Here is a 27,205-nt window from a genome sequence, read left to right as displayed (position 1 = left end):
ATATTTATTACAGCAAAAAGTACAAAATATTGTGTTTTTTTTAAAATTGTCGCTCTTTTTTTTGTTTATAGTGCAAAAAATAAAAACTGCAAAGGTGATCAAATACCACCAAAAGAAAGCTCCGTTTGTGGGGAAAAAAGGACACACATTTTGTTTGGGTACAACATCGCACGACTGCGCAATTGTCAGTTAAAACGACGCAGTGCCTTATTGCAAAAAATGGCCTGGTTAGGAAGGGGGTACATTTTTCCGGGGCTGAAGTGGTTAAGCAAACAAAAGCCCGTCAACATAGGCCCTTAACAGATTGGATAAGTGAAATTTGTGCAAATCTCTCTGCATCAGTTCAATTACTTCAGCATCGAAAGTTTATTAGAAAATTAAACAAAAGCCAATCGACACCCAGATAGCAAGCATAACTTGCCATAAATTTGTGGCAGTGTTGAATTGTAATGCTGCGTACACACGAGCGGACTTTACGGCAGACTTGGTTCGGCGGACCAGAGTCCTACGGATAATTCGATCGTGTGTGGGCTCCAGCGGACTTTTTTCCCCCAAAAGTTGGACGGACCTAGAAATGAAACATGTTTCAAATCTTTTTGACGGACTCGAGTCCGGTCGAAAAGTCCGCTCGTCTGTATGCTAGTCCGACGGACAAAAACCGACGCTAGGGCAGCTATTGGCTACTGGCTATGAACTTCCTTGTTTTAGTCCGGTCATACGTCATCACGTACGAATCCGTCGGACTTTGGTTAATCGTGTGTAGGTCCGTTCATTTGTAAAGTCCGTCGAAAAGTCCGCCGAACAAAGTATGCCGTAAAGTCCGGTCGTGTGTACGCGGCATTAGTCTGTAAACTTGCTGCACATTTTCACTGGCAAGTTGTACACTTGCAGAGCACTTGAAGCACAAGTTCCAGTTGACACTTTTCCAATTTGTAACAAATTTGCGTGGCAAGTCTTTAGCAAGAGTAAAATTGCAGTGGTGAGTCTACAGCAAGAGCTCTGCAAGTCTACAGCATGAAAATTCAGCCACAGTGACCCCTGGGGTGGGATAACCATTGCACAACATAACTGAACCAGAACTTGCAGCAGACTTGCAGAATGTTTGCAAAGAAAGTTGATCTGGAGTCATGCAATGCAGACTTCAAACTTTCAGCTCAATTGTTTGATATCTGGGCACAGGCACTAGTTTGTACCTTCTGTCTATGGTAAAACTTGACAAGTATTCTGACTACATCAGATCAAGGCTTAAAAAATAATTCCAAACTGGGCTTGTTCAACGAGGCAAACAGTCATGTGCATAATGCTGTAACTCATAACAGGCAGTGAGGACTTACTGATAACAGCAGGCTGAAATCTAATTGGACACTATAGGCTTCTGCACTGTACACATCTTCATTGGTATCTGCATTGCCTTATTGTAGAAGCTAGAAAGTGTCTACTGTAAAAAAATAAAGCTACGTGTACATTCACACCATTTAGGAGGGGAAACATTGTCAGTGCTAACTGAGGAAACATCAAACAAAGTCTGGTGGTCGCTGCTTCCAGCATTGACACCATAAAGCAGGCTACAATAGCCACCACTGTGATCGCAATGCATAGGCCACCTGCAAGCTGCCTTCTCTCAAATATTGAGCCTGTTGTCAGTATTTCCACTGAATTGGTTTGAGGTTTTCTCTTCTCTCTCAATAGAGGGAGAGTACTCGGGTATCCTCGCTGTCTAATGGCAGGCATTGCTTCCTGCCCTTCACATTTGTGGTCAGTGGAGGAAGGAGAGTGGAGCAAAGGGGGAGGAAGCCGGCAACGCACAAGACACGAGTTGAGCGTGCAAGATGGTTATCAGAGGCTGAGTCAAGTCTTCTAGCAATATTACATAAAGTGTGCCAAACTGTACTGTTTTCAAGACATGCAGTACCTGCGGAAAAGTCCTATCTGCTGTATGATCTCTGAATAACACTGGCTGTAATTTGAATGAAGTGTGAAAAAGGTTTTGTTTTTACCCAAAGTGCAATGAAGCCAAAGCTGATATATTTTTTAAGCTGACAACTATTATATTTCTTAAATTAGCTCCTATCATAGTTTTACCACATACATTGCAATCTGACCGTACAATCAACTTAAGAGCCATCAAAACTATGTAATAATGACGACTTAACTAAGCCACCCAATCAATTTAAACAGAATCAAGCAGTCTCTTGCACTACATCATGTTTTGCAGATCTAATGGAAATTGTACAGATTGTAACGTGTGTGCAAAGTGAGCCCGTCACAAAACTGTGCAATTCAACAAACAAACATGAACAAAATGCATGAGCAAAGGCTACCTTCAGCGAGAATCTTATATCAACCCCATCAGCAGATCCAGAGACACATACAGATAAAATTATGAGCAAATATAAACCTGCACTAGATCCTACCCCTTCCCACCTAAAACCCAACCAGGAAAACTAAACATGAATGAAACAGAAATCTCAACTTTTCCTCTGAAAGCTGCACTAGACCCTACCCCCTTCAAACTAAAACCCCATAAAAAATCAATAGATTTTATAAAATGAAAATCTCAACTATTCCTGTGAAAGCTGGTCTTGGCTCTACCCCAGGGGTGCTCAACCTTTTGAAAAGGGCTACTTAAGTGTTTTGGTAAATGGTCGTGGGCCACAATAAAAGGAAATGGTTCAGAATTTCAAACTTTGAATAACATAATAAAGATTTTAAACAACAGGATCATCATTTTCCATGGAACCTATCTCCGTTGGATGTTTATCAACTATTATATCTTTCTGAATGCACACCGAACCCACAGGATATAATAGAAGTCTATGGCTCAGTGCATCTAACCCTCAGGAAAGCATTGCACTGCACCTGTGGATCAGTGTGAAAAACCTTTTTTATAAGTGCTAATATGCTCAATGCTAAAATATGTGATGTTTAATCAAGAATATGCCTGTTGCAAAATGATGTGATGTTTAAACTTACTTTTTGTCTTTCAGTTTCTGCTGGCATCGCTAGGCTGTTAGAAAGGTTCCTGTCTCAAGTGGAGTGATACCAAATGTACTTCGCCTGGGACAGGAGCCGGTGCTACAGAGGAAGCATCGGCTTGTGCTCCTGTACCCTCTGCAGCCACTTGCTTCCTCTGGCGCTGGGTCCATCCACTCTAGTGCTCTGGGATGGCTGGTCGGCAAACCCTCAATCTGGGCCTGCCGACCCACCATCCCATAGCATTAGGTCATAGGCCACATCAGAGGGCCACTGGTTGAGCATCCCTGCTCTACCCCTTGTACCAAAAACACCATCAGAAGATCTAAAAACCTCTTCTCCTACCGTGTTTTATGGTGGAATCATGTCTATGGTTCCTAACTGTACATGTTTTTTTTATGCTTGTATACATAATAAATAACTAACCTTTACGTTGGAATGCAAGGATCTCAGAGGTGCTTTGTGGAAGACCTTTGAAGTGCAAAGTGGCCCAAAACAACTTGTAATGCTTCTATGAACTGTTATAAAACTGTTACTAACCACTGCATATGCGTATTTACACTGTCAGGACACTGAAATAATGTGATGTATATGTAAGTAATTATAACAAGATAAGAAAAGGTTAATGCAAGAAAGGCATTAGGCGGAAAGCTTCCCTGAAGAGGCATCTTTTCAGGGACCAGAGCTGCCATGTTAGTGAGGTAAGCATTGAACCCACCAGACTCATTCATATTTTGAAGATAAATACGACATCGCTCCTTGTGTTCTTCCAGAGAGCTGCGCTGCTTGTAGCTACGTCCACAGAATTCACACTTGTATGGTTTCTCCACTGAAGGCAATAAAACAACAGCTTGATTTTGTCTGCATTAGAGGTATCCAACCACTGTTATCTCATGAGCCACACCCAAGTGCACCAATTCAAAGTGGCTAACACAAAGTAAGACAAAAACAACACTCAAAACATCCTCATTAAAAGAAATCTGTGACAAGAGAAACATGGAGGCCCCCCACTGCTGATTGTTCCTTCTGAAGATGGTAGCTCCTTGTCAGGAAATGGCCCTGAATAAGTATGCAGATAAAGACTTTGGACTTACACTGGCCCTTGGTATATACTGATTCCGGATCAGTAACTTGACTGGAATTCAAGTACACTCCCCCCGTTAACTGTTAGGTTTCTTTAAAAAACAAAAAAATTTGAATGACAGAAATACTTACCTAGATTCCTGCTCACATGATGATCCTGAATTTTCTATTTTATTCCTGCAGAGAAGGGTCCATTTTTAGGTGATCATGCCACACTTCATATTAGCTGTCCAAAGGCAGGGTCCTCAGATTACAGCAAACATAAGACATTAAGAAGAAGCAAACAGTCTTCTGTAGCACCAGGTCCACCAGTCATGACTCCTGGAAGCACTGCCAATTCCGCTCAAGCTTGCCTTGCATACACACGGTCACACAAAAGTTCTCTGAACTTTCGACCGTCAAGAACGCGGTGATGTACAACACTACGACGAGCCGAGAAAATGAAGTTCATTGCTTCTGAGCATGTGTAGGAATTTTGCACGTCGGAATTTGTACAGACGGTCGCATTTTCGGATAGGAACTTTTTCCGACCGAAAAATTGAGAACCTACTCTCAATCTTTTGTTGGCGGGAATTCCGCCAGCAAAAGTCCAATGGAGCATACACACGGTCAAATTTTCCGACCAAAAGCTCTCATCGGTCTTTTGTTAGCCGGATTTCCGATCATGTGTACGCGGCATAAGGTCCCTTTCACACGGATGAGATCTGTTTTTTCTCAGCAGGGAATCCATCCACTGATCCCCTGCTGAGCAGAGCAGCCAGATAACGGTAATAGGTCCGTGTCCAATCCGCTTATGCAAAGCGGACACGGACACAGCCCACTGTACTCTATCAGCAGTCAAATGTAAACGGACCAGCTGTCCGATGACATCAGATTGCCCTCCGATACGATCAGGCCAGACAGAGGGGAATGGATCCCCTTCAGTTTGTTTTTGCCAGATCGGAGGTAGCTGGGTGTAAACGGACACAAGTCCATTTACATCTGACTACCCATAGATGAGAATGGAGGGTCCACCTGAAAAACAGACAGGCAGATTTGATCGGACCTCTCGTTTGAAAGGGGCCTAAAGATATTTAATTTAACAAACAACCAAATGCATGTGAAGCAGTGATGCTGCGTACACACGAGCGGACTTTTCGACCGGACTGGTCCAATGGACCGAGTCCAGCGAACAATTTGACCGTGTGTGGGCTTCATCGGACCTGCAGCGGACTTTTTCAGTCGAAAATCTGACGGACTTGTTTAAAATCTTTCCAACGGACTCGAGTCCGGTCGAAAACTCTGCCTGTCTGTATGCTAGTCTGATGGACAAAAACTGACGCTAGGGCAGCTACTTCAACTTCCTTGTTTTAGTCCGGTCATACGTCATCACGTACGAATCCGTCGGACTATGGTGTGATCGTGTGTAGGCAAGTCCGTTCGTTGGGAAAGTTCATCGGAAGTCCGCTGAAAGTCCGTCGGATAGACCGTCGGACCAATCCAGTCGAAAAGTCCGCTCGTGTGTACAGGGCATGAGTGAAGGAACTGACAGCTTGCTTTAAAATATAAAAGGCAGTGTGTCAGAAAATCAGCCAGGAAACTTTCATTTTCAGGAGTTTAGCAGTGGCAGCTTCCCCATTTCTCTCATCAAAATTTATCTTAAAAGTGCTATTAAAATTAAATTGTTTCCCTAACTTAGAAACGAATATAGCTTACATGCATTTCATGCTATAATACATTTCCAGGGGGTTCCTTTTTAAACTGTCCCTTGGCCATGCTCCTACATTGTCGTTCTATGTTTCTATGAAGACTGCTGCCGGACTCCATAGGTCCTGACAACAAAGGGGTCACACATAGAACAGGAGGATGCAGGAGTGTAGGAGCATGGCCAGGGGAAATATCAAATGGAATCAAATACATGCAAGTTATATTATTAATATCTGATTTATGAGAAGAATAATTACTTTAATACCACTTTAGGCAACCATGTTGAACAGTCTGAACACCCTTGAATCACCCACTGGCACCATGTATCTTTTTGGGAACTACGTGCAGAAATATTACAACTGGGGAGGATTGTTTCTTATTTAGAGGGAAGAGTAGCCTTACTCTCCCCACTGCAAATTAATTTATAATATAATAGCAAATGTAAGGTTTATCATAATGGGCTGGTTGGCAACATATACTGTAAGGAAATACATAAGATGCCAGTGTGTAATTCAATCTGTCAGTAGCTATCAAACTGCAATGTTATTGTTGGGTGGATTGACCCTTTAAATAAAATATTTTTATGAAACAATACCAAACTTGCAAACTCTACTTGCCTTTATGATAATAAGCATATGAGATCCAAGTGAAAGACAGGCAGAGAGGTAATAGGAGATTGCCACAAATAATATGAACAGTGAGGTATGGCTCCTAAGCCACTGGCTGGGAATCACTGACCTAAATTGTAATATGCTGTTTACAGCAATGCACCCAGTGTGGTTACATGAAAACTGGAGCAGCATATTGGCTCAGTGGTTAGCCCTACCTCCTTGCAGGTCTTGGGACCTGGATTTGATGGCCACCAGGACCCATCTGCCTGGAATGCGTATTTTCTTGGTTTCTGTGGTTTCTCATTCAGGTGCACATATTTGCTTCAATAATACTTTGTGTGCTCACCACAGCTTTCAGCCCTGTGCTGACCTAAGGCTAAAAGCCTTAAAATGTAAAAATAAAATATTTTCCTTAGATGTAATTTCTTCAATCAAAGATTATTAATTGCTTTTTTCATTTAGTATGAGTCTCCTGACTCATACATAGTGCTCTAATGAAGTTACTTTCATATTCCAAAAACATAACTGTTCCATTGTGTGTCTACTTGGCTGTGGCCAGGACACTGAACTAGATGTTAATTTGGTGGCATGGAGTGATGTGAAATGGTTTCTTATAAGCACCTCAAAATATGTGTGTGCTCTTTAAATCAAAAAAGTATATCTTTTTATTATGTTCATATCCTGTATACACAATGTTGATCAATCCTTATGACACCACAAGGGCTATATGCATATAAAGGTTCAGTCTGCTGAAAACAACTGAGGAAACTAATACTTAGAGAAATATGTAGGCTACCATTGCTGATCCCTCCTTCTGAAAAAGCTAGTTGTCTGACTGATCTATTGTCTGTATTATTTTCTGAAATACTGAGTAAGCAAGCAGATCAGGAGTCTAAGAGCAAGTTAAGCAGACTTGAAGTTTCCAAGAGCAAGTATGCAGATCAGGAGTTCTACATCTCTAACCCACCCCGTTGCATACTTGTTCCAGGTCAGTGACTTTAAATACCAAAGCCAGAGACAGGCAACTGGCGTTTTCAGAAGAAGGTCAGCAATGGCAATCTGCAGGGTTCCCTCGGCACAGACTTCAGTAAAAATGCTTTTATTACAAACAGGCATGGTATTGGTTACCTGCCCAATGTCTACGTGCTAATAAAAGTATTTTAAGTGCATTAGTGACCACTAACTGAACTCTTACAATGGGCTTAATGGCCAACTCCATCAAAATTGTATTTTAGTCGTACAAAGCTGCTGCCACCTCTGTAACATTCCGATCCCTCATACTTCTTGGGTTCTCCAGATTTAAAAAATCTCAACCAGAATTTCCAGTTCTACCATCCATGGAAATCAATCACAAAACCATATAATGGTGCAGTTATCTTCTAAAGGATCCTCCATAATAAGGACAGCAAATAACTGTGGAATACACTACACCACTGAATATTGCCTTTTTTATGGCCTTATGTGAAGAGTGGAGACACAAACTACTGAAGGAAATCCTGGTAAAGGAGAACTCAAAAGAAACATGGATTTGGCAGATGATTCAAGCAAGCAGAACATTTTGGAAGGAGTTGGCCTTTAAATGTAGTGAGTGTGAGGAAAGTTGAAGGTATGCTCACCAGAGTGTGTGCGGAGGTGCCCGGACAGGGCATCTCTCCTTTGGCAGGCGTAGCTGCACAAATGGCATTTGAATGGTTTCTCTCCAGTATGCAGCTTGCCGTGTCTGAGTAAATTCCCTTTCTGGGTAAATGATGCTCCACACTGATTGCACTGGAAAGGACGTTCTCCTGAAACAGGCAAGCACGGGCCTATAAGAGCAAACTCCATTCAGCATATAATAAAAAAACGTGAACCACTACAACTATTCAGGAAGCACCGTAACTCAACATAATTCAAGTCATATAATACAGCCAGATTTAGCATTTTTTTTCTAACAGGACCCCTGGGCACGACCATACTTTACATGGTTCTGTGCTCCGCCACGCCCTCTTTCAGAACTACAGAGGTTGGTGCTGTCATAAATATATCATTGACTATGCTTTTAAAATGGTCACCTCACTTCCTCAACCTGGTTGTCACCACAACAATTAAAAAAACATGTTGTAACAATTATGGACAAAAAGTTTTCCTTTTACCCTTTCTTTTCTCTATGCTCCCTTTAAAATTATTATTTTTTAATTTGTTTACTTTCTTTCCTACTTTCTTACTTTCCATTTTTACTAGCAATGCTGATCAATGTCTGCATTGTAAATTTGAAAATAAAGATTCTGAAACAGAGAGTGTTGTGCTGGATCCTGGGAACACAATGTGCAGCATTTTCATAGGCTTAGATTCAGAGCCTGAAAAAAATTTGGCCAACCTCACCTGTCACAGTAAGTCAAAGGAAAGAAAGCTCAGAGAGACTTTACAACTAGAATCCCTGGGAGATATAAACTCTGTTGACACCTCAGCTTGCACAGCTCATGCTTGACATCTTGTTCTGTTAACGTACCCCCTTCCTGACCAGAGCACTTTTTCCAATTTGGCACTGTGTCGCTTTAACTGACAATTGCACGGTCATGCAATGCTGTAACCAAACGAAATTTGCGTCCTTTTTTTCCAACAAAGAGAGCTTTTGGTGGTATTTGATCACCTCTGCGGTTTTTATTTTTTGTGCTATAAACAAAAAAAGAGCGACAATTTTGAAAAAAAAACCCCAATTTTTTACTTTTTGCTATACAAAATATCCCCAAGTTAAAAACAAAAAAAAAATTCTTTATCAGTTTAGGCCAATATATGTTCTTCTTCATCTTTTTGGTAAAAAAAAAATCACAATTAGCGTATATTGATTGGTTTTCGCAAGAGTTATAGCATCTACAAACTATGGGAAAGATTTATGGCATTTTTATTATTATTATTTTTTTTACTAGTAATAGGGGTGATCTGCGATTTTTAGCGGTACTGTGACATTATGCCGGACAGATTGGAGACTTTTGACACTTTTTTGGGTCCATTGACAATTATACAGCGATCAGTGATATAAAAATGCACTGATTACTGTGTAAATGTCACTGGCAGGGAAGGGGTTAACACCAAGGGGCAATCAAGCGGTTAATTTTGTGTTCCCTCACTGTGTTATAACTGTATGAGGATGTGAGTGACTAGGAGAAGAGACATATCATTTTTCCTACTTAGCAGGAACAAACGATATGGCTCCTCTCCTCTGACAGCACAGGTATTTGTGTGTTTACACACACAAATCCCCATGCTGGTGCTCGTGCACATCATCACGCGTGGCTGGCGGCAATCATGCATCGGGTGCGTGCCTCCGGCGGCATGCGTGCGCCCTCTGATGGCCGAAAATGGGTAGGACGTGCCCATAGGGGAGCCATTCTGCCCCAGTATATCTGCATGAGCCAGTCGGGAATCAGTTAAATGACTGTAAAATCTTTAAATGTTGATACTGCATATAAAAACACATCAACAAAAGCCACTCTCTTCCCAAATGATGTTTTTGCTACACTGTGTAGGTTATTCCTTACACTCCATAATTCCTTATTCCTTAATACTGTATTTTTGTGACCAGACATGAGAATCAGATAGCGAACCTTTCAAATATGTTATTATTTTATGTATACATATTGATCAGAACATTTGCTGTATGTATCAGTATTTTAATAGCTCTTAGAAAGTAAGCTCATGAGATCAAATTTCATTTTTCTGATGTGTTTGATGTGAGAGAATTATGGAGGTTGCCATTGCTGACCCTTTTCTGAAAACGCTGGTAACTATTAAATGTTTACTTGCAGTGGTTTTCCTTTCCATATATTATTATGTCTTTACTTGCAATGTGCCTTTTAATCTGCTAGAAAATTTTACTGCTCCAGGAAGAGTCAATTTCCTAGCTCAGCCTCTGTTCTGCACATGCCATAGTCCTCTCCTCTTCTGGGAGAGTTTGTGCTGATCCAGCATCTCCATCCCTCCCTTCACCTCCCTACATAACCGTTCATGTAGCTGCAGTGGGTGGAGTAAAGGGGAATACACGAGTGTCACATGAGCACAAAGTACAAAGGTAGACAAAAAACACACTCCTGCCACACTCTCCATTGTGCAAATTATCAGGAATTGATAGGTAAAAATAATGAATACATCCACAATAAAACTACTTTTCGTATAGACTGTTTTTAAAAAAAAAAAAATAACAATACAATTATTTAGAGGTTATATAATAATATAATATAATACATTTCATAGATAAATATTTCATTTCCTTACAGAGATCTGTACATCAGACCAAAAAGCTGGACAGATGATGGGGAAAAAGGGACAGAGGGATTTCGTTCTGAAAGATGGTCATTCCCTCTAAATGAGTTGGGAGCTCTGCACCAGTAGCAGTCTCAGGACTTTTAGCTGTCTATACAAGGGAGGATTGTATAGGTAAATAACATGCCTAATCTATGTTGAGTGTATATATAATGTTTTGGAAAATGTGTTAAAATTAGGTCAATTACATAATCAGACAACTTTTTCGAGAGAAGGTTAGCAATGGAAGCCTCGGTGTTTCTCTAATGAAGAACTACAATTAGAAACTGAACCTTAAAAAAAATTCCACTTTCATTATTATATCTCTGGGACTTAAAGTGTGCCACTTTTAAATCCTACTGGTTTCTGTTTCATAACCCCGTGTGAACAGCCTGCTCCCTGGACAAAGAATCAGCAGTATCAGCAGATTCCCTTTTCATGGACACAAGAAGTCTTTAATCTTCAAGTTGTACTGCTGCCTACAGGAGGATTTGGCACTGTACTGTAGGCCAGCCCAGCAGAACACATCATAATATCAACATTCCTCAGTTTTCTAGAGGTGGAACATGTGCCCCTTAACAAACTCCAAAAAAAGGATTTTTATATTGAGTTCAAAATGCCTATTTTCTTTCTAGTTCATTGAGGGGCACAGGAAGTCTGTCACATCCAAAATAAGTCCAGCTGAGGGGTAAGCAACACAGTAAATGTTGCCAGGCCCAAGAAAACAACAGACTGTCTGCAGGACCCTACATCAGATGATTCTTCAATACTCAAGGATTGTATAAGTAAATAACATGCCTAATCTATTATTCAAAAAAGGGGGAGGTTTGGGAAGGGATTGTAATGGTGCTTACAAATAATAATGGAAACCGTACAAATATATATAAAAATATAATAGAGTTTTATTGAAAACGTGATTAAAACCAATAATACAACATGGTAATTTGTTGAGATTTGTTGAACTTCTCCATTATGGTGGTCAAATATAGAGGGTTCCAGTTGATCAGAGATTGAGCAATCGTACATTATCCTGACATGTTTCGCCTTATGGCTTCAGCATGGGATATACGAATGAACCAAGGGTTACCAGAAAAAACCTCAGAGCACCCAAGAGGGTCACCCACGAAATAAAGACCACTACGCGGCCCCTAGAGCACCCAATGACCAGGTTAAAAACAAAAGTGATCAGGGCATAAGGGGGAGGGCGCCTGTATATAGAGAACCATAGGTCCAATAAAGACACGATACAAGATGCTGGAAAACAGACAGGTCAAACTTACAGGTCGCCCTCAGTCTCTGGCGACCTGTAAGTTTGACCTGTCTGTTTTCCAGCGAAAAAAAAAGCCGATCACTGGCGGCGGGACATTGGTCCCAATCAAGGAGAGCAGCCTCCGCCTCATCTGTGGCCACCTGTGCCACCTGCCAGTGCACAACAGTGCCGCCTACCAGTGCCCACCAGCGCCACCTACCAGTGCCACCCATCGGTGCCCACAGTGCCACCCATCAATGCTCACAGTGCCACCTATCAGTGCCACCTATCAATGTCACCATCAGTGTCACCTACCAGTGCCTATCAGTGCCACCTACCAGTGCCCATCAGTGTCACCTACCAGTGCCCATCAGTGCCATCTATCAGTGACATCTATCAGTGCCCTTCAGTGCCACCCATCAGGGCCCATTAGTGCCACCTCATCAGTGTCATCTTATCAGTGGCCATCAGTGCCACTTTATCTGTGCCTATCAGTGCCACCTTATCTGTGCCTATCAGTGCAGCCTATCAGTGCCCACCAGTGCAGCCTATCAGTACCCATCAGTGCAGCCTCATCAGCGCATATCAATGAAGGAGAAAAATTACCTGTTTGCAAGATTTTATAACAAACTATGAAACATGTTTTGTTTTTGTTTTTTTCAAAATTTCAAAATTTTCCGTCCTTTTTTGTTTGTTTAGCAAAATATAAAAAAACACAGAAGTGAGGGGTGAACAACACAGCAAATTTTGCCAGGCCCAAGGAAACAACAGACTGCCTGCAGGACCTTTACATCAGATGATGCCTCAATACACATCTGGTAGAACTTAGAGAGAGTGCGAACAAAAGACCAGGTGTCAGCTTGCAAATCTAAGATTTGATTTGATGCTGAAAAGCCCAAGAAGCATTCACAGATAGAGAATGCTTTGACAGGAAAGGGTGTAACCCAAACCTTGAGAAGAAAAGCTGGAACGAGCCACCTAGAGATGGTGGAAGGAGAAGAAGGTGTACCCTTACAGGGACCATATGGAATGACAAAAAGTAAATCAGTCTGAAAGAAACACTGGTTGAGAGTCTGAACCACATCTAAACAATAATCCAAAATTTCCCTTTGATGAACTGGAACTAGACAGAGTAAAGGAAGAATGATGTTCTGATTGAGGTTAAAGGTAGAAACTACATTAGCCAGAAAGGACGTTCTAGGCCTCAAATAGGGTTGCCACCTGTCCTGGATTCACCTGGACAGACGAGATTTTGAATCATGTGTCCGGATTTTAGTCTGCCTGAAACCCAGACACATTATTCAGACTGGGTTGTGGCTCCCCAAGTAACAGAGATAGTCTCACACACAAATCTGTTGCCGTCTGGGAGCTGCAGGTGGTTGTCTGGGGGGAGGTCCGGCATCACTGGGAAGCGGAGCGATGATGTCAGCAAGACCAGTTTGGCCACACCCACTGTTCGCTGCAGCGCGCATAGTTACTACTCTCCTTGGAGCATCCAAAGGTGTCCCAGGTCTTTTATAATCCTATAGTATATACTATGGAAAAAAATGGCCCTGTGTCACTAAAGTGTTCAGATTTGGCTTGAAGAAAAGGTGGCAACCCTAGCCTCAACACCACCTTGACCCCAGGAAAAACAGAAAAGGATCCTTACAAGATAAGGCCACCAGTTCAGACACTCGCCTCGCAGAGGTGTTGGCTACAAAAAAATAAGGTTTTAATCAGGGAGTAAGAAGCCAACAGTCTCCAAAATAAGATAGAAAGGGCAGCAACATGAGCTTTGATATTCCTGAAATCCAAAAACTGGTCCAGACATAGCTGTAGGAAGGTAGGTTCATCCCATAGAGAAATTTCTTGGGTGAAAACACAGTCTCATACCAAGTGAAATATGTCTTCCATGTCTAATGATAGAAATTGTGGGAAGTAGACTTCCTAGCTTTTAAAGTGGTTGTAAACCCATTTAAATAATACCAAAAAAAACAAACCTGCAAGACAAAGGCATAATGAGCTAGTATGCATAGCATACTAGCTCATTATGAATTACTTACCTGAGATCAAAAGCCCCCACATCGGTCCTCGTTCACCACTTCGGCGGCCGACATCTCCCCGGGGAGTTACTTCTGGGTATTGTGGCTCCGGCACTGTGATTGGCCCGAAGCCGCGATGACGTCACTTGCGCGCATGCGCGTGGGAGCTGCCGGTAACTGCACAGTACAACTGAAGCAACGGCACATACGTGCCGTTGCTTAAGTTTGCTTAAGTGTGCATGTGCCGATGACGTCGGCACATGCAAATACAGGGATATCTCCTAAACCGTGCAGGTTTAGGAGATATCCAGTGTAGCTACAGTTAAGCCAAGTTATAGACTTGCCTGTAGTATAAAGTGGTTGTAAAGGGTTTACAACCACTTTAAAGTTGTAGGAATCACCAATTCACCCTGTCTTTCAGAACCTGGGCTTCAACAGGCATGCTGTTAAAGCCAGCGACTGTGAAGCAGAATGATAAATCGGCCCTTGAGACAAAAGATCTGGATAATCTGGTAGAACACACAAAGCATCCATCAGAAGTCTTATCAGAGTACATCTCTCTGGGCCAGTCTGGATCAATTACAACTATGGCCTCCATCTTGATCCTGTGAAGCAGACAAGGACGAAGTCTCAGTTGAGGAAAGGCGTAGATTGGGGTGTATAAAATCCAAGAGAAGTGCTGAATACCTATATCTCAATCAAACAGACTGTGTGACTCTGGAGCCCAACTCCAAGCTTCTGCCAGCTTGCTTCCAATAGGAGATTAGTAATAGTTTGCATCATGGAAGATTGCAATAATAATAATAATAAAAAAAAAGATCAGGGTATACCGATTCCATGGAACCATCAAAACCTCCACTACCTTTGCTAGAGGATCCCTGTATCTGGAGACAAATCTGTCCAATTTATTGATGAACCTGGAAGTCAGGTCTACATCTGTCATCCTCCACCTGTGACACATGGATCATCTCTTGGTTTAGGGTCCACTCCCTGGGTCCAGACATTGCTGGCTGAGGAAGTTTTCATGCCAATTGTCTACCCTTGGAAGATAAATGGAGAAGACTAGAACTCTTGCTGTGGTAAGACTTCTGTCTCCCTGCTGATGGTTGAAGCATGCCTCCGCCCTCACATTGTCTGACCGAATCCAGATTCACCTCTGCCCTGGCATTGTATAACTGGACTGGATGGCCCAATGTTTGACTGAATCCAGACTGGACAACTCCTGGACTGGAGAGCTCAAACCTGAGATTGGAGAGTCTGCAGTTTCTCCTGTGGGAGAAACATTTTGGCCTGTGCTGTGTCCAAAACTAAAACATAGACCCAGATACTCCAAATGACAAGAAAGAAAGTAATTTCTGGTGACAAATCTTAGAGGATCCATTCAAACCGATGTAATGTCTGGACAGTCAAAGTCTAGTTGTCTGACAGAGCCTGCGGTGATTGTTCCCTCGAGAGGGTGTTGTCTAAGTATTCTATAATGGGAATGATAGGAGAGCACAGAGGGGCTTTTACCGGGTCCAGCACCTTGGTAAACACCCCAGGTGCAGGTGAAAGACCAGAGAGTGACCTCATGTGTCTAGAATCAGTAATGTTGTAACAGCATGGCAGGAAGGCAATATAAGGCTCAGAGTACGAAGCATGGCCTCAGGTACTCACGAAACTCATACAGCTGGTAGCAGGTGATAGTTGGATGGTCAAAGACCGTAGGCAGGCAGCAGGAGATCCTTGTGTTTTTTTACAAAGCAGAAGCAGCAGTGAGAAGATGCTGTATGGAAGAAAGGTGAGCAAGGGTGACATTCCACCCAGCGGATAATGTCAGTGCTCAGGGAAGCTAACCCCTTCCGTGGTGGTACCTGGAGAAATTTAAAGGCGCTCAGGTTATACATATATATATTTTAGCACAGGCACAATTTTTGTTTTTTCAGGTATTTAACAAAACATATTCAAGCTATAGTTATATGATATGGGCTGAAAGTGCACACTCTCGTGTTTAATTTGAGGGTATGTACATACAAATCGGAGAAAGGGTTTAGGAATTACAGCTCTTAAGAAAAGCCAACTCCCTATTTCAAGGTACCAAAAGTAATTGGTAAATTGAATCAAAAGATGTTTCATGGCCAGGTGTGGGCTACTCCTTCGTTAAGCAGATAAAAGGTCTGGCGTTGATTCCGAGTATGGTATTTGCATTTTGAATCTATTGCTGTAAACCTACATCATGTGTTCAGAGGAGCTGTCCATGCAAGTGAAACAGGCCATTGTAAGGCTTCAAAAATGAAACAAATCCAGAGAGATAGCAGCAACATTAGGAGTGGCTAAGTCAACAGTTTGGTACTTTCTGAGGAAAGAAGAATGCACTGGTGAGCTCAGCAACACAAAAAGGCCTGAACATCCACGGAAGACAACAGTGGTGGATGTTCGCAGGATCCTGTCTATGGTAAAGAAAAACCTATTCACAGCATCCAGACAAGTGAAGGACACTCTCCAGGAGGTGGGCGTATCATTGTCAAAGTCTACAATCAAGAGAGGACTTTACGAGTGCAAATACGGAGGGTTCACCACAAGGTGCAAATCATTCATAAGCCTGAAGAATAGAAAACCCAGATTAGACTTTGCCAAAAAACGTCTAAAAAAGCCAGATCAGTTCTGGAAAAGCATTCTTTGGATGGATGAAACTAAGATTAATCTGTACCAGAATGACAGGAAGAAAAAAGTGTGGAGCAAAACTAAAGGCAGAAAGACCCACAAACAAAGAACAACTGAAGACAGGTGCAGTTAGAGCCTGGCAAAGCATCAGAAAGGAGGAAACCCAGTCTTTGGTAATGTCCATGGGTTTCAGACTTCAGGCAGTCATTGCCAGGAAAGGATTCTCAACAAAATATTAAAACTTAACATTTTATTTATGATTATATTTATTTGTCCAATTACATTTGAGTCCCTGAAAATTGGGGGGGCTGTGTATAAAAATGATTGCAGTTCCTAAAATTTGTACTTGATATTTATGTTCAATTCCTTGAATGAAAGCTGAAAGTCTGTACTTCAAATTCATTTGGATTCTTTTGTTTTACTTTTATTCTGGTGGCATACAGAGCCAAAAGTATGAAAATTGTGCCTGGACCTCTCAGTGCTTGGCCTGACTAGCCCACTCACAATGTGAGTCTTCAGAGACAGGGCAAGGGCTGAGGCATTGCCAATGCCTCTGGACTTGGATAGAGCTCTGTGGGTAACTTTTACCATAGCAGAGTCTCTAAAGCATCCTACATTGAACCCTAAGGTCACTTTCAGAATAGCCCCACATTGTCCTGTCCAATAGGATCCAAGCAAAGCCCTCCAAAGCCAGGATGAGGATGACCATGCCAGATAGCTGCAATCGGAGGGACCAGCTCTAGTAACAGTGCAGAAAGATTAAAAAGAGGTTAAAAATAAAATTAGTCTTTTACACAGCAGAGCTTTAGAAAGGATGTCCATCCTCCTAGGACACTTGCAAAAAGCTAAGGCATGCTGGTAGTATCCTTGACCGGCATTATAGTTTTTACTTTGTTTACCAGTGTTCAATCCTCTTGTAGGCGGCAGTATAACTAGAAGATGAAAGTCTTCCTGTGTACCTCAATGGATGAGAAAAAAACATATATACAGTATCTCACAAAAGTGAGTACATCCCTCACATTTTTGTAAATATTTTATTATATCTTTTCATGTTACAACACTGAAGAAATGACACTTTGCTACAATGTAAAGTAGTGAGTGTACAGCTCAGTGTAAATTTGCTGTCCCCTCAAAATAACTCAACACACAGCCATTAATGTCTAAACCGCTGGCAACAAAAGTGAGTACACCACTAAGTATTTTTATGGGCCCAATTAGCCATTTTCCCTCCCCGATGTGATGTGACTCATTAGTGTTACAAGGTCTCAGGTGTGAAAGGGGAGCAGGTATGTTTAATTTGGTGTTATCACTCTCACTCTCTCATACTGGTCACTGGAGGTTCAACATGGCACCTCATGGCAATGAACTCTCTGAGGAAAAAAGAATTGTTGCAATACATAAAGATGGCCTAGGCTATAAGAAGATTGTCAAGACCATAAAACTGAGCTGCAGCATGGTGGCCAAGACCATACAGCGGTTTAACTGGACAGGTTCCACTCAGAACAGGCCTCACCATGGTCGACCAAAGAAGTTGAGTGCACGTGCTCAGCGTCATATCCAGAGGTTGTCTTTGGGAAATAGATGTATGAGTGCTGCCAGCATTGCTGCAGAGGTTGAAGGGGTGGGGGGTCAGCCTGTCAGTGCTCAGACCATACACCTCACACTGTATCAAATTGGTCTGCATGGCTGTCGTCCCAGAAGGAAGCCTCTTTTAAAGATGATGCACAACAAAGCCTGCAAGCAGTTTGCTGAAGACAAGCAGACTAAGGACATGGATTACTGGAACCATGTCCTGTGGTCTGATGAGACCTTATTTGACTCAGATGGTGTCAAGCGTGTGTGGCGGCAACCAGGTGAGGAGTACAAAGACAAGTTTGTCTTGCTTACAGTTAAGCATGGTGGTGGGAGTGTCATGGTCTGGAGCTGCATGAGTGCTGCTGGCATTGGGGAGCTACAGTTCATTGAGGGAACCATGAATGCCAACATGTACTGTGACATACTGAAGCAGCGTATGATCCCCTCCCTTTGGAGACTGGGCCGCAGGGCAGTATTTCAACATAACAACCCCAAGATGACCACTGCCTTGCTAAAGAAGCTGAGGGTAAAGGTGCTGGACTGGCCAAGCATGTCTCCAGACCTAAACCCTATTGAGCACCTGTGCGGCATTCTCAAACGGAAGGTGGAGGAGTGCAAGGTCTCTAACATCCACCAGCTCCCTGATGTTGTCATGGAGCAGTGGAAGAGGACTCCAGTGGCAACCTGTGAAGCTCTGGTGAACTCCATGCCCAAGAGGGTTAAGGCAGTGCAGGAAAACACTCACCTTTGTTGCCAGCAGTTTAGACATTAATGGCTGTGTGTTGAGTTATTTTGAGGGGACAGCAAATTTACACTGTTATACAAGCTGTACACTCACTACTTTACATTGTAGCAAAGTGTCATATCTTCAGTGTTGTCACATGTCAAGATATAATCAAATATTTACAAAAATGTGAGGGGCGTACTCACTTTTGTGAGATACTGTATGTATTTCAACTTTGTATATAGCTGTTTGCCTGAAATTCTGTTTAAAGGAGAGATCCAAGAATTATATGTTAAAAGAATAGTGGGCGGTAAATGTAATTTGTTGCTGCTGTGCTTTCATAAATACAACTCTCCAAAAACTGGGAATGAAGTGCATTGGAACCATTAGCTCAATGCTTCAGTCCATGCACTACTTTCAGTCCTTGCCATTTTCTGAATAGAGTTAGTCGCTGTGAATTGTGGCCTCTAATGCCGCGTACACACGAGCGGAATTTCCATCGGAAAAATCATGGATGGTTTTTCCGACGGAATTCCGCTCAAGCTTGGCTTGCATACACACGGTCACACGAAAGTTTGCTGAACTTTCGACTGTCAAGAACGCGGTGACATACAACACTACGACGAAATGAAGTTCAATGCTTCCGAGCATGCATCGAATTGTTTGCGAGCATGCGTAGGAATTTTGTGCGTCGGAATTGGTACAGACGAACGGAATTTCCGATCGGAACTTTTTCCAACCGAAAAATTGAGAAGATGCTCTCAATCTTTTGCTGGCTGGAATTCCGAAAGCAAAAGTCCGATGGAGCATACTCACGGTCGCATTTTCTGACCAAAAGCTCTCATCGGTCTTTTGCTGGCCGAATTTCCGATCGTGTTTATGGGGCAATAGACTGAGACCAATTACATTTAGAAAATAGCAAGGACCAGAACCAATAAGCTGAAAGTAAAGTTGAGCTCTAGTCCTATTTTTAGGAGAAATGCATCTTGGAAAGGACAACACCATAGAGGTAAGTGTAATAAATACATTAGATTTATCTCCCCTGGTCCTTTTCAGATATATTCATAGGAGCTCCTCTTTAAAATGCAATTATTTTTAAAGTCTTATTTTTTTTTAAAGCATCTAAAGCAGGTAGTTTGAAGAGGCACATTCATTTGGGGTAGAGAACACATCTATGCCAGCTGATCATGGAAGGATCCCTACCTGTGTGGCTTCTTTTGTGTACCAGTAAAACATTGAGGCTGTTGCAGGCCAGTCCACAGATGTCACAGTACAGTTTTCCTAGGCTAGGTCTGTTGAGGTCATATGAGGAGCTGTGTCTTTCCAGCTGAATGCTTTTATAGGGTGCACATTCTGAGCCATATCCATAGGTTAGGTCAATGCCTTCAGGGTGTTCTGGGGGGGCTTCAGATGATTCCATGGATTCATTTTTCACCTTTACAAGGTCCACTGACAATAGAAAGCAGAGAGAGAATCAATAAACAATGTATATTTTTTGTCAAATGTACAAATGTGATATTTTTCAAAAAGAAATGGGCAGAGAGACAGAGAGCTCAATGTGGCTCTGATGAAGAAGGACATACCTTCGAAACGCATCAACCAGCAGGGACCCTGGTTTGTGAGTAGCCATTTTATATATTTTATCATTATTTATTTATTTATTTATTTATTTCAGGTACTTATATAGCGCCGTCAATTTACGCAGCGCTTTACATATATATATTATACATTCACATCAGTCCCTATACCCTCAAGGAGCTTACAATCTAAGGTCCCTAACTCACATTCATACCTATACTAGGGGCGATTTAGACAGGATCCAATTAACCTACCAGCATGTCTTTGGAGTGTGGGAGGAAACCGGAGTACCCGGAGGAAACCCACGCAGACACAGGGAGAACATGCAAACTCCAGGCAGGTAGTGTCGTGGTCGGGATTCGAACCAGCGACCCTTCTTACTGCTAGGCGAGAGTGCTACCCACTACACCACTGTGCCGCCCATCATTAATACAATTGTTGTTGGACAATGCATTAGGCCAGTGCACCCTCTGTTTTCATCTATTTTTCAGTGTTCTGAGGACAACCCCAGTCCTAGAGGGCAGCAAGGCTTCAAAATATTATCCACTTCTCACTACAGAGTACTTTTCTGATTTGGACTATCACATCTATGCATAGGAGATTATTGTTGTAGTTAGTAGGGGGGAGGAAATGTTTTTAAGACTAGGCTTTAGTTGGAATTCGATTTTTTTTTTTTTATATTAAACTTTTTTTATTGAACACTGCACAAGTGAAACATAACATTGCAAGATGTATATAATAATAATAGCAAAGCAATCCAGCAGAGACAATAGATATATACATTAATACATATGGGATTGGTGCATGTACATTCTGAATACTTCATACAGGTATTACTGAGCGGGGGGAGGGCACCGGGTTGGAAAGATTCGCAAACCTCCAATTAAGAGCAGGCATCAGACATACCATGAACTGTAATCCCTAGGGTCAATCCGTGCAAGTGGTAGAGGACTTAAGCCACCTGTCCCATGTTTTATTATACTTATTGGGACAGCCTCTATTAAGATACATACATTTTTTGTACGGTAGGGTAGCATTCACGTCTGCTTTCCACTCAGAGAAGCTTGGGGGAGTAGACCTCATCCACTAGTTGAAATTCGACTTTAAAGTTTGTGTTTGTCTATTAGGATGGGCATCAGAGTTAACTGTTAGAGGTTAGGGACAGCGTTGCAAACACCCTAATTGACCGTAGTTTTTGCACTAAAACACCCATACCAAGATGAACTGCATTGGGCTACTAACACCAAAACCAGCCTACTAGAGAAGAGAGAGAGAAGGAATGCTCTGCTGTACACAAAGATTAAGGCTGGCCACAGATGGATAGTTTTTTCAGTAATTGTGAAGTGGAAGGAAAATGATAAATGGTTTTCCAAATTGAAAAATAAATGTGAAAATTGTGGCATGCATTTGTATTCAGCCCCCGAGTCAATACTGTAGAACCACCTTTCACTGCAATTACAGCCCCAAGTCTTTTTGAGGAGATCTCTATCAGCTTTGCACATCTAGTGAGTGACATCTTTGCCCATTCTTCTTTGCAAAATAGCTCAAGCTCTGTCAGATTGGATGGAGAGCGTCTGAACAACAATTTTCAAGTCTTGCCACAGTTTCTCAATTGTATTTAGGTCTGGACTTTGAGTGGGCCATTCTAACACATGAATATGCTTTGATCTAAATCATTCCATTGTAGCTTTGGCTGTATGTTTAGGGTCATTGTCTTGCTGGAAGGTGAACCTCCGCCCCATTCAAAAGTGTTAATCTATTCATAGAGAGGACCTTTTTCTGACATTTATTTAATGCCCTCGGAGAGTATCCTTTTTCTAAAAATCTTTTGGTAAGGATGGCTGATTGGGTGTTAAAATCCTCTATGCTGTCACAGTTCCTCCTAATCCTCATGTATTGACCTTTTAGGATTGCTGTGAGCCATTTGGGATGGTGGCAACTTTGAATGGGCATATAACCATTTCTGTCGGTGTCTTTAAAAAACGTGTTGGTAATTTTGTTGTTTGATTTTAGTACCAAATCAAGATAATTTACAGTTTACAGTTCCCTACTCCATGTGGCTGAAAATTTGAAACCGTATACATTGGCATTCATGGCACCCATGAATGATTCTAGATCAGTTTGGGAACCTTCCCATAGTAATACAATGTCGTCAATATACCTTTTATAAAATTTGAGGCCTTGCTATTCCTGTCCATAAATACTCTCTTGTTCCCATTTGTTTAGCACTAGTAGGCCTTTCACTCACATCCACCGGGTGATTTATGTGAAGTTTTTTCCATTGGTGACAGTGTAAAGGTTGAAGTCATATCACAACCAATATATGGACTTTTGTTTTGATGAAATATTCACTATATTGTCTATTTGCACTTATGTCATAAATTTTATATGTATTGATTATCACCTTGCACTTTAATATTGTTGCGGCTAGAGTTGATCAGATTTTTAGCACCCCCTACAACCACTTTTTTTTCTAATATTGCCCTGTATTTGGCTCCATCCATCTTCCCATCAACTTTGACCAACTTCCCTGTCCCTGCTGAAGAAATGCATCCTCACAACATGTTGCTGCCACCACCATGTTTCATGGTGGGGATGGTGTGTTCAGGGTGCTGTGCAGTTAGTTTTCCGCCACACATAGCATTTTGCTTTTAGGCCAAAAAGTTTAGTGAATGCAGGGTCCTGGATTTAGTAACAATTGAAAGCCTCAACATTTTTAGCTTAACAAATTGAGCACAAGTAAATAAACATTTTCCATTATACTCCCCTTCCTGCCCAGGCCAATTTTCAGCTTTCAGCGCTGTCACACTTTGAATGACAATTGCGCGGTAATGCAACACTGTACCTATGCGAAATTTTTATAATTGTATTTACATAAATATAGCTTTCTTTTGGTGGTATTTAATCACCACTGGGGTTTTTATTTTTTGCTAAACCAAACATTAAAAAAAAAAAAGTTTTCATAGTTTGTTATAAAAAATTTGCAAACAGTAAATTTTTCTCCTTCATCGTTGTGCGCTGATGAGGCTGCACCAACACTGTATCCTAGCCTAGGCCAACAAGGCCCAGGCCTAGGGCAGCACTTTGCAGGGGGGCAGCACAGAAAGAGTCCCCGCCGGCTTGCGCTACACTGTTAGTTTAGCACCAGTCTTATGAGGTGGACTGGGCTGAGAGGCAAATTAGTCTAGCATCTCCATAAAGCGGCCTCACTGTTTCCGGTATGCGGACGGCTGGAATTCCGCAACTGTGGGGGGGGGCTTCTAATTTTGACTGTCCTCTCATCCTGGACCACAAACCTTCCTTACTGTGCTATATGTTTTTTGCTGCACCATTGGCATGGTTATACCTTCTTAGTCCTCTCCTTAAAATTATCAGAAATGTGTGCTTAAAGCAGAACTATAGGCAACACTTTTTTTTTCATTTTGGATAGAGTAAGGGAGGGTTATAACCCTGGTCAGTTAATTTTTTACCATCCCTGTCCCATTGCAGAGATTTCCCTTGACTTCCTGCCCCATAGCCAAACAGGAAGTGAGAGGAAATCTATGCAAATTAAGGGAATCCACCCCCCCCCCTCAGAACTAGTGTCCCCACTCGAAAATTTCAGGGCAGGTTAAACAGCAAGGGGTGTGGCCTTGACTGGAAGGAGTGGGTCATATTTAAATTAGGGGCTGCACGATGGGCCTAGAGCAGCACAAAACCTAAATACACTACTGGGCTGCACTGATGGGCACTGATAGGCTGCACTAATGGGCACTGATAAGGTGGCACTCATAGGTGGCACTGATGAGGCTGCACTGATAGGTGGCACTGATGGGCACTGGTAGGTGGCACTTATAGGCAGCACTGATAGGTGGCACTGATGGGCACTGATAGGTGGCACTGCTTAACAGTATTGATGGGCACTGGTAGGTGGCACTGCTTAGCAGCAGTGGCCATTGGTGTGTGGTACCGATGTCCCTTTTACATGAGCCAGTAATTGGTTTGTTTTTTTCTCCTCAAGCTGTCAGCATGAGGGGGAAAAAAAGCTGATTACCGGCTTCTGTTTACATCACATGATCAGCTGCCATTAGCTGACAGCTGATCACGTGGTAAAGGGCCGGGATCAGCCCTCTACTCCGATCTATGATCAGCCAAGTCCCAAAGACTTGGTGATCACAGAGCGCGCCGAGCATGGGAGGATGCCCATGTATGCCCTCCTGGCAATTTAAGCCCATGCTGTAGCCGTCTTTCATCTTAGGGCTACAGGGTTATGTTTCTATTGATGCACATAGTGTAGGGCAGTGGTTCCCAGCCTCAGTCCTCAAGTATCCCACAATGGGCCATATTTTGATCACTTCCCTTAGCTAAAATAGCTCTTAGAAATACCATGTCATTGATATTGATTTAAAGCAGCTGTGCAAAGTAAAGGAAAACCTGAAAACATGGCCTGTTGGGGGTACTTGAGGACTGAGGTTGAGAACCACTAGTGTAGGGTGACACAATTTTAATCTCAGCATGCAAGGGTGGCTCCATAGGATGCTGCAAGAGAAAGGAACCACCCTTAAACAGGAAACCTGGAACAGCGGTCATGGCACCAGCTTCAATAAGAGCACAGGCAAGGATTACAAGATAGGGAAGCTGCATACCGAGTGAGTGATTAAATCCACTGATTCAAGAACTTAAAAACTGAGGGTTTAATATCAATTCTGACCACCTGAAAAACCTAGTTGTATAGCTGTCATGTTGACACAATAGGGCGGAACTGTGTGCTGATGTCATCGCCTTTTACCGATCCCGGAAGTGCGGTTGTTTGTCTCTTTGCCATCGGATTTTGCTTTTCCGTTATGGCGCTTTGGATATTTTAATAATGTAAGTGCCCTTTTAACTATAATAAAACATATATAAAGGTTTTACACTGTTGGTGGATTTTATTTCCATATCCCTATCCATAGTCCATGAAGAGAAGGCTTTGGTGGAGGAACGTCCATTCGGTAAGCGCATATTCCTATTGTCTGCGGTGGAGGCTTTGCACAAGGATATTCTATACATCACTTTTGCACAAGAATATTTGATATTTTATATATCACTGGGGATGGACATTGCGTTTATGAACTTTTTTATGAAGATCCCTTTATATTGATTATTCACTTTAAATTGATCATTCATTCATAATTTTATTTTATCTACCTTCGTGGACTTTGACCTTTTCTTTGTTTGTCTGCACCTTTATTGTTTATACTATATGTTGAATCTAATAATTGACCAAATTTGTAATCACTGGAATCATCTTTTCGAATAGCGCAGCTCTTTATATGACAATGTTGACACAAAGGCCTCAATGCTTCCTGACTCACTAACCCAGTTATAGTAGCAGATTAGAAGATCTGGCATCACTAACTACTTACATATTCGCTGTTAGTGATTCTGAAAGCATTGAAAAAATTGCATTAGCATGGAAGCCGGGCATCTAACACCTTGGGCCAGTAACAGAAGCTTCAGTATTTCTCTCAGTTCTATTTTAAAGGCAATGAAAGTTCTTTTTTTAAATCCAAAAGGGTTCTTTTTAGTATTGAAATGTACATAAAGTAGCAACATCACAATGTAAAGTCTTTTAAATTATTCTTTAGTTATGCATGTAAAATAAATCAGCTCGATGTAAATGGTATTGTTCATGTTTCTATGTTTAGTTTGTATATGTAACTATGTATGTACATGGTGGCATCTATATTTGCACATTATATAGGCAGGCTCTGCTTCCTACTTTGCAGCTGTTCACAGCGGTTGTGCTGAATTTCTTCTAACATTGCAAGTCTATGGGGTTGAATTATCAAAGGAGTAGCTCATTTTTATTTTGCAAAGTGAATGTTCACTTGGCGTAGTCAAAATGTGAAGCTGTGCTCACTTTAATCATCCAGACATGCACTAGAAAAAATCCTAAATTTTCCTAATTTACCTTTCACGTAATGGGGTATTTAATGTGAACACATTTTCATCTCATTTACTAAGCTATGTGAACCTACATTTTGCAAAATCATCAGTCTCTACTCCTTTAGTAAGTTCATTCAATGAGTTGGCTGACTTGTTATAAACTCTGTGGTGTGTGAAATGTTTGCTGTGCCTTTTTACATGTTTGGCAAAGCAACTGATTCACTTTAATAGTGGCACCACCAGCTGCACATATGGCTTAAAGCGGGGGTCAGCGACCAGTAGATCAAGGCCAGGTGACTGGTAGATCGCGGTCTGGGTTTGCTGACCCGCCATTCCAGAGCATCAGAGTGCAATGCAGAGGGACTACTTGTAAAGTTGGAGCTGTAGTAGGGAGTAAGAGCCTCATACGCCGATGCCTCCTCTGCAGTGCTGGCTCTTGGCCCATGCAGAGTGATAACAACTGCACTCCATCTCTTATCCCGGGTAGTGGTCTCCAGAGTGGTGCCGCAGCAGCAAATAAGAAATCTTCAGGTCAGTGTGAAGCAATACACTGGGCATAATAGTGTAGGGCTGCTTTTTACACTGATGCAGATGCACTGCGCTGCACCCGTGGGGCAGATAAACCGCAGCACATCAGTGTGAAAGCAGCCTTATAGGAGGCTCAGAACAGTAAGGGTTAAATCACATTTGCAGTTTGGGGGATGGTAAAACCCCATAGTTAAGATGTGTTTTTATCACCCCTGCCCCAACCGCACCCCCTTTAGCTGCAGTGGCCAGAAGTGTACACATGTCCCAGATGCAGAAGGAGTTTTACGCCTTGTCATGGGTGGTGGGTGTAGCACCTGTCAAGCATGACCCATTCAAGTGAATGAGG

The 27,205-nt window shown here is 42.1% G+C and overlaps 1 protein-coding gene across 4 annotated transcripts in view; it reads right to left on the bottom strand.

Annotated features, from left to right (window-relative positions):
* The window catches only part of IKZF3 (IKAROS family zinc finger 3), a 187,439-nt gene that overhangs the window by 44,432 nt on the left and 115,802 nt on the right, over positions 1-27,205 (bottom strand). Inside the window, exons 4-6 of one of the 4 annotated variants that reach the window (XM_073608017.1) lie at positions 20,050-20,295; positions 7,970-8,158; positions 3,692-3,802 (exon numbers count right to left, since the gene is read on the bottom strand). In XM_073608017.1, the coding sequence (XP_073464118.1) occupies positions 3,692-3,802; positions 7,970-8,158; positions 20,050-20,295 (546 nt within the window). The remainder of the gene's footprint in view (positions 1-3,691; positions 3,803-7,969; positions 8,159-20,049; positions 20,296-27,205) is intronic. The other 3 variants (XM_073608018.1, XM_073608019.1, XM_073608020.1) reach the window with 3 other exon arrangements.

The sequence above is a fragment of the Aquarana catesbeiana genome, linkage group LG12, assembly GCF_042186555.1.
Source record: "Aquarana catesbeiana isolate 2022-GZ linkage group LG12, ASM4218655v1, whole genome shotgun sequence".
NCBI lineage: Eukaryota > Metazoa > Chordata > Amphibia > Anura > Ranidae > Aquarana > Aquarana catesbeiana.
Note: the sequence above shows the minus strand (reverse complement) of the source record. Positions and strands in the feature narration are given on the sequence as shown.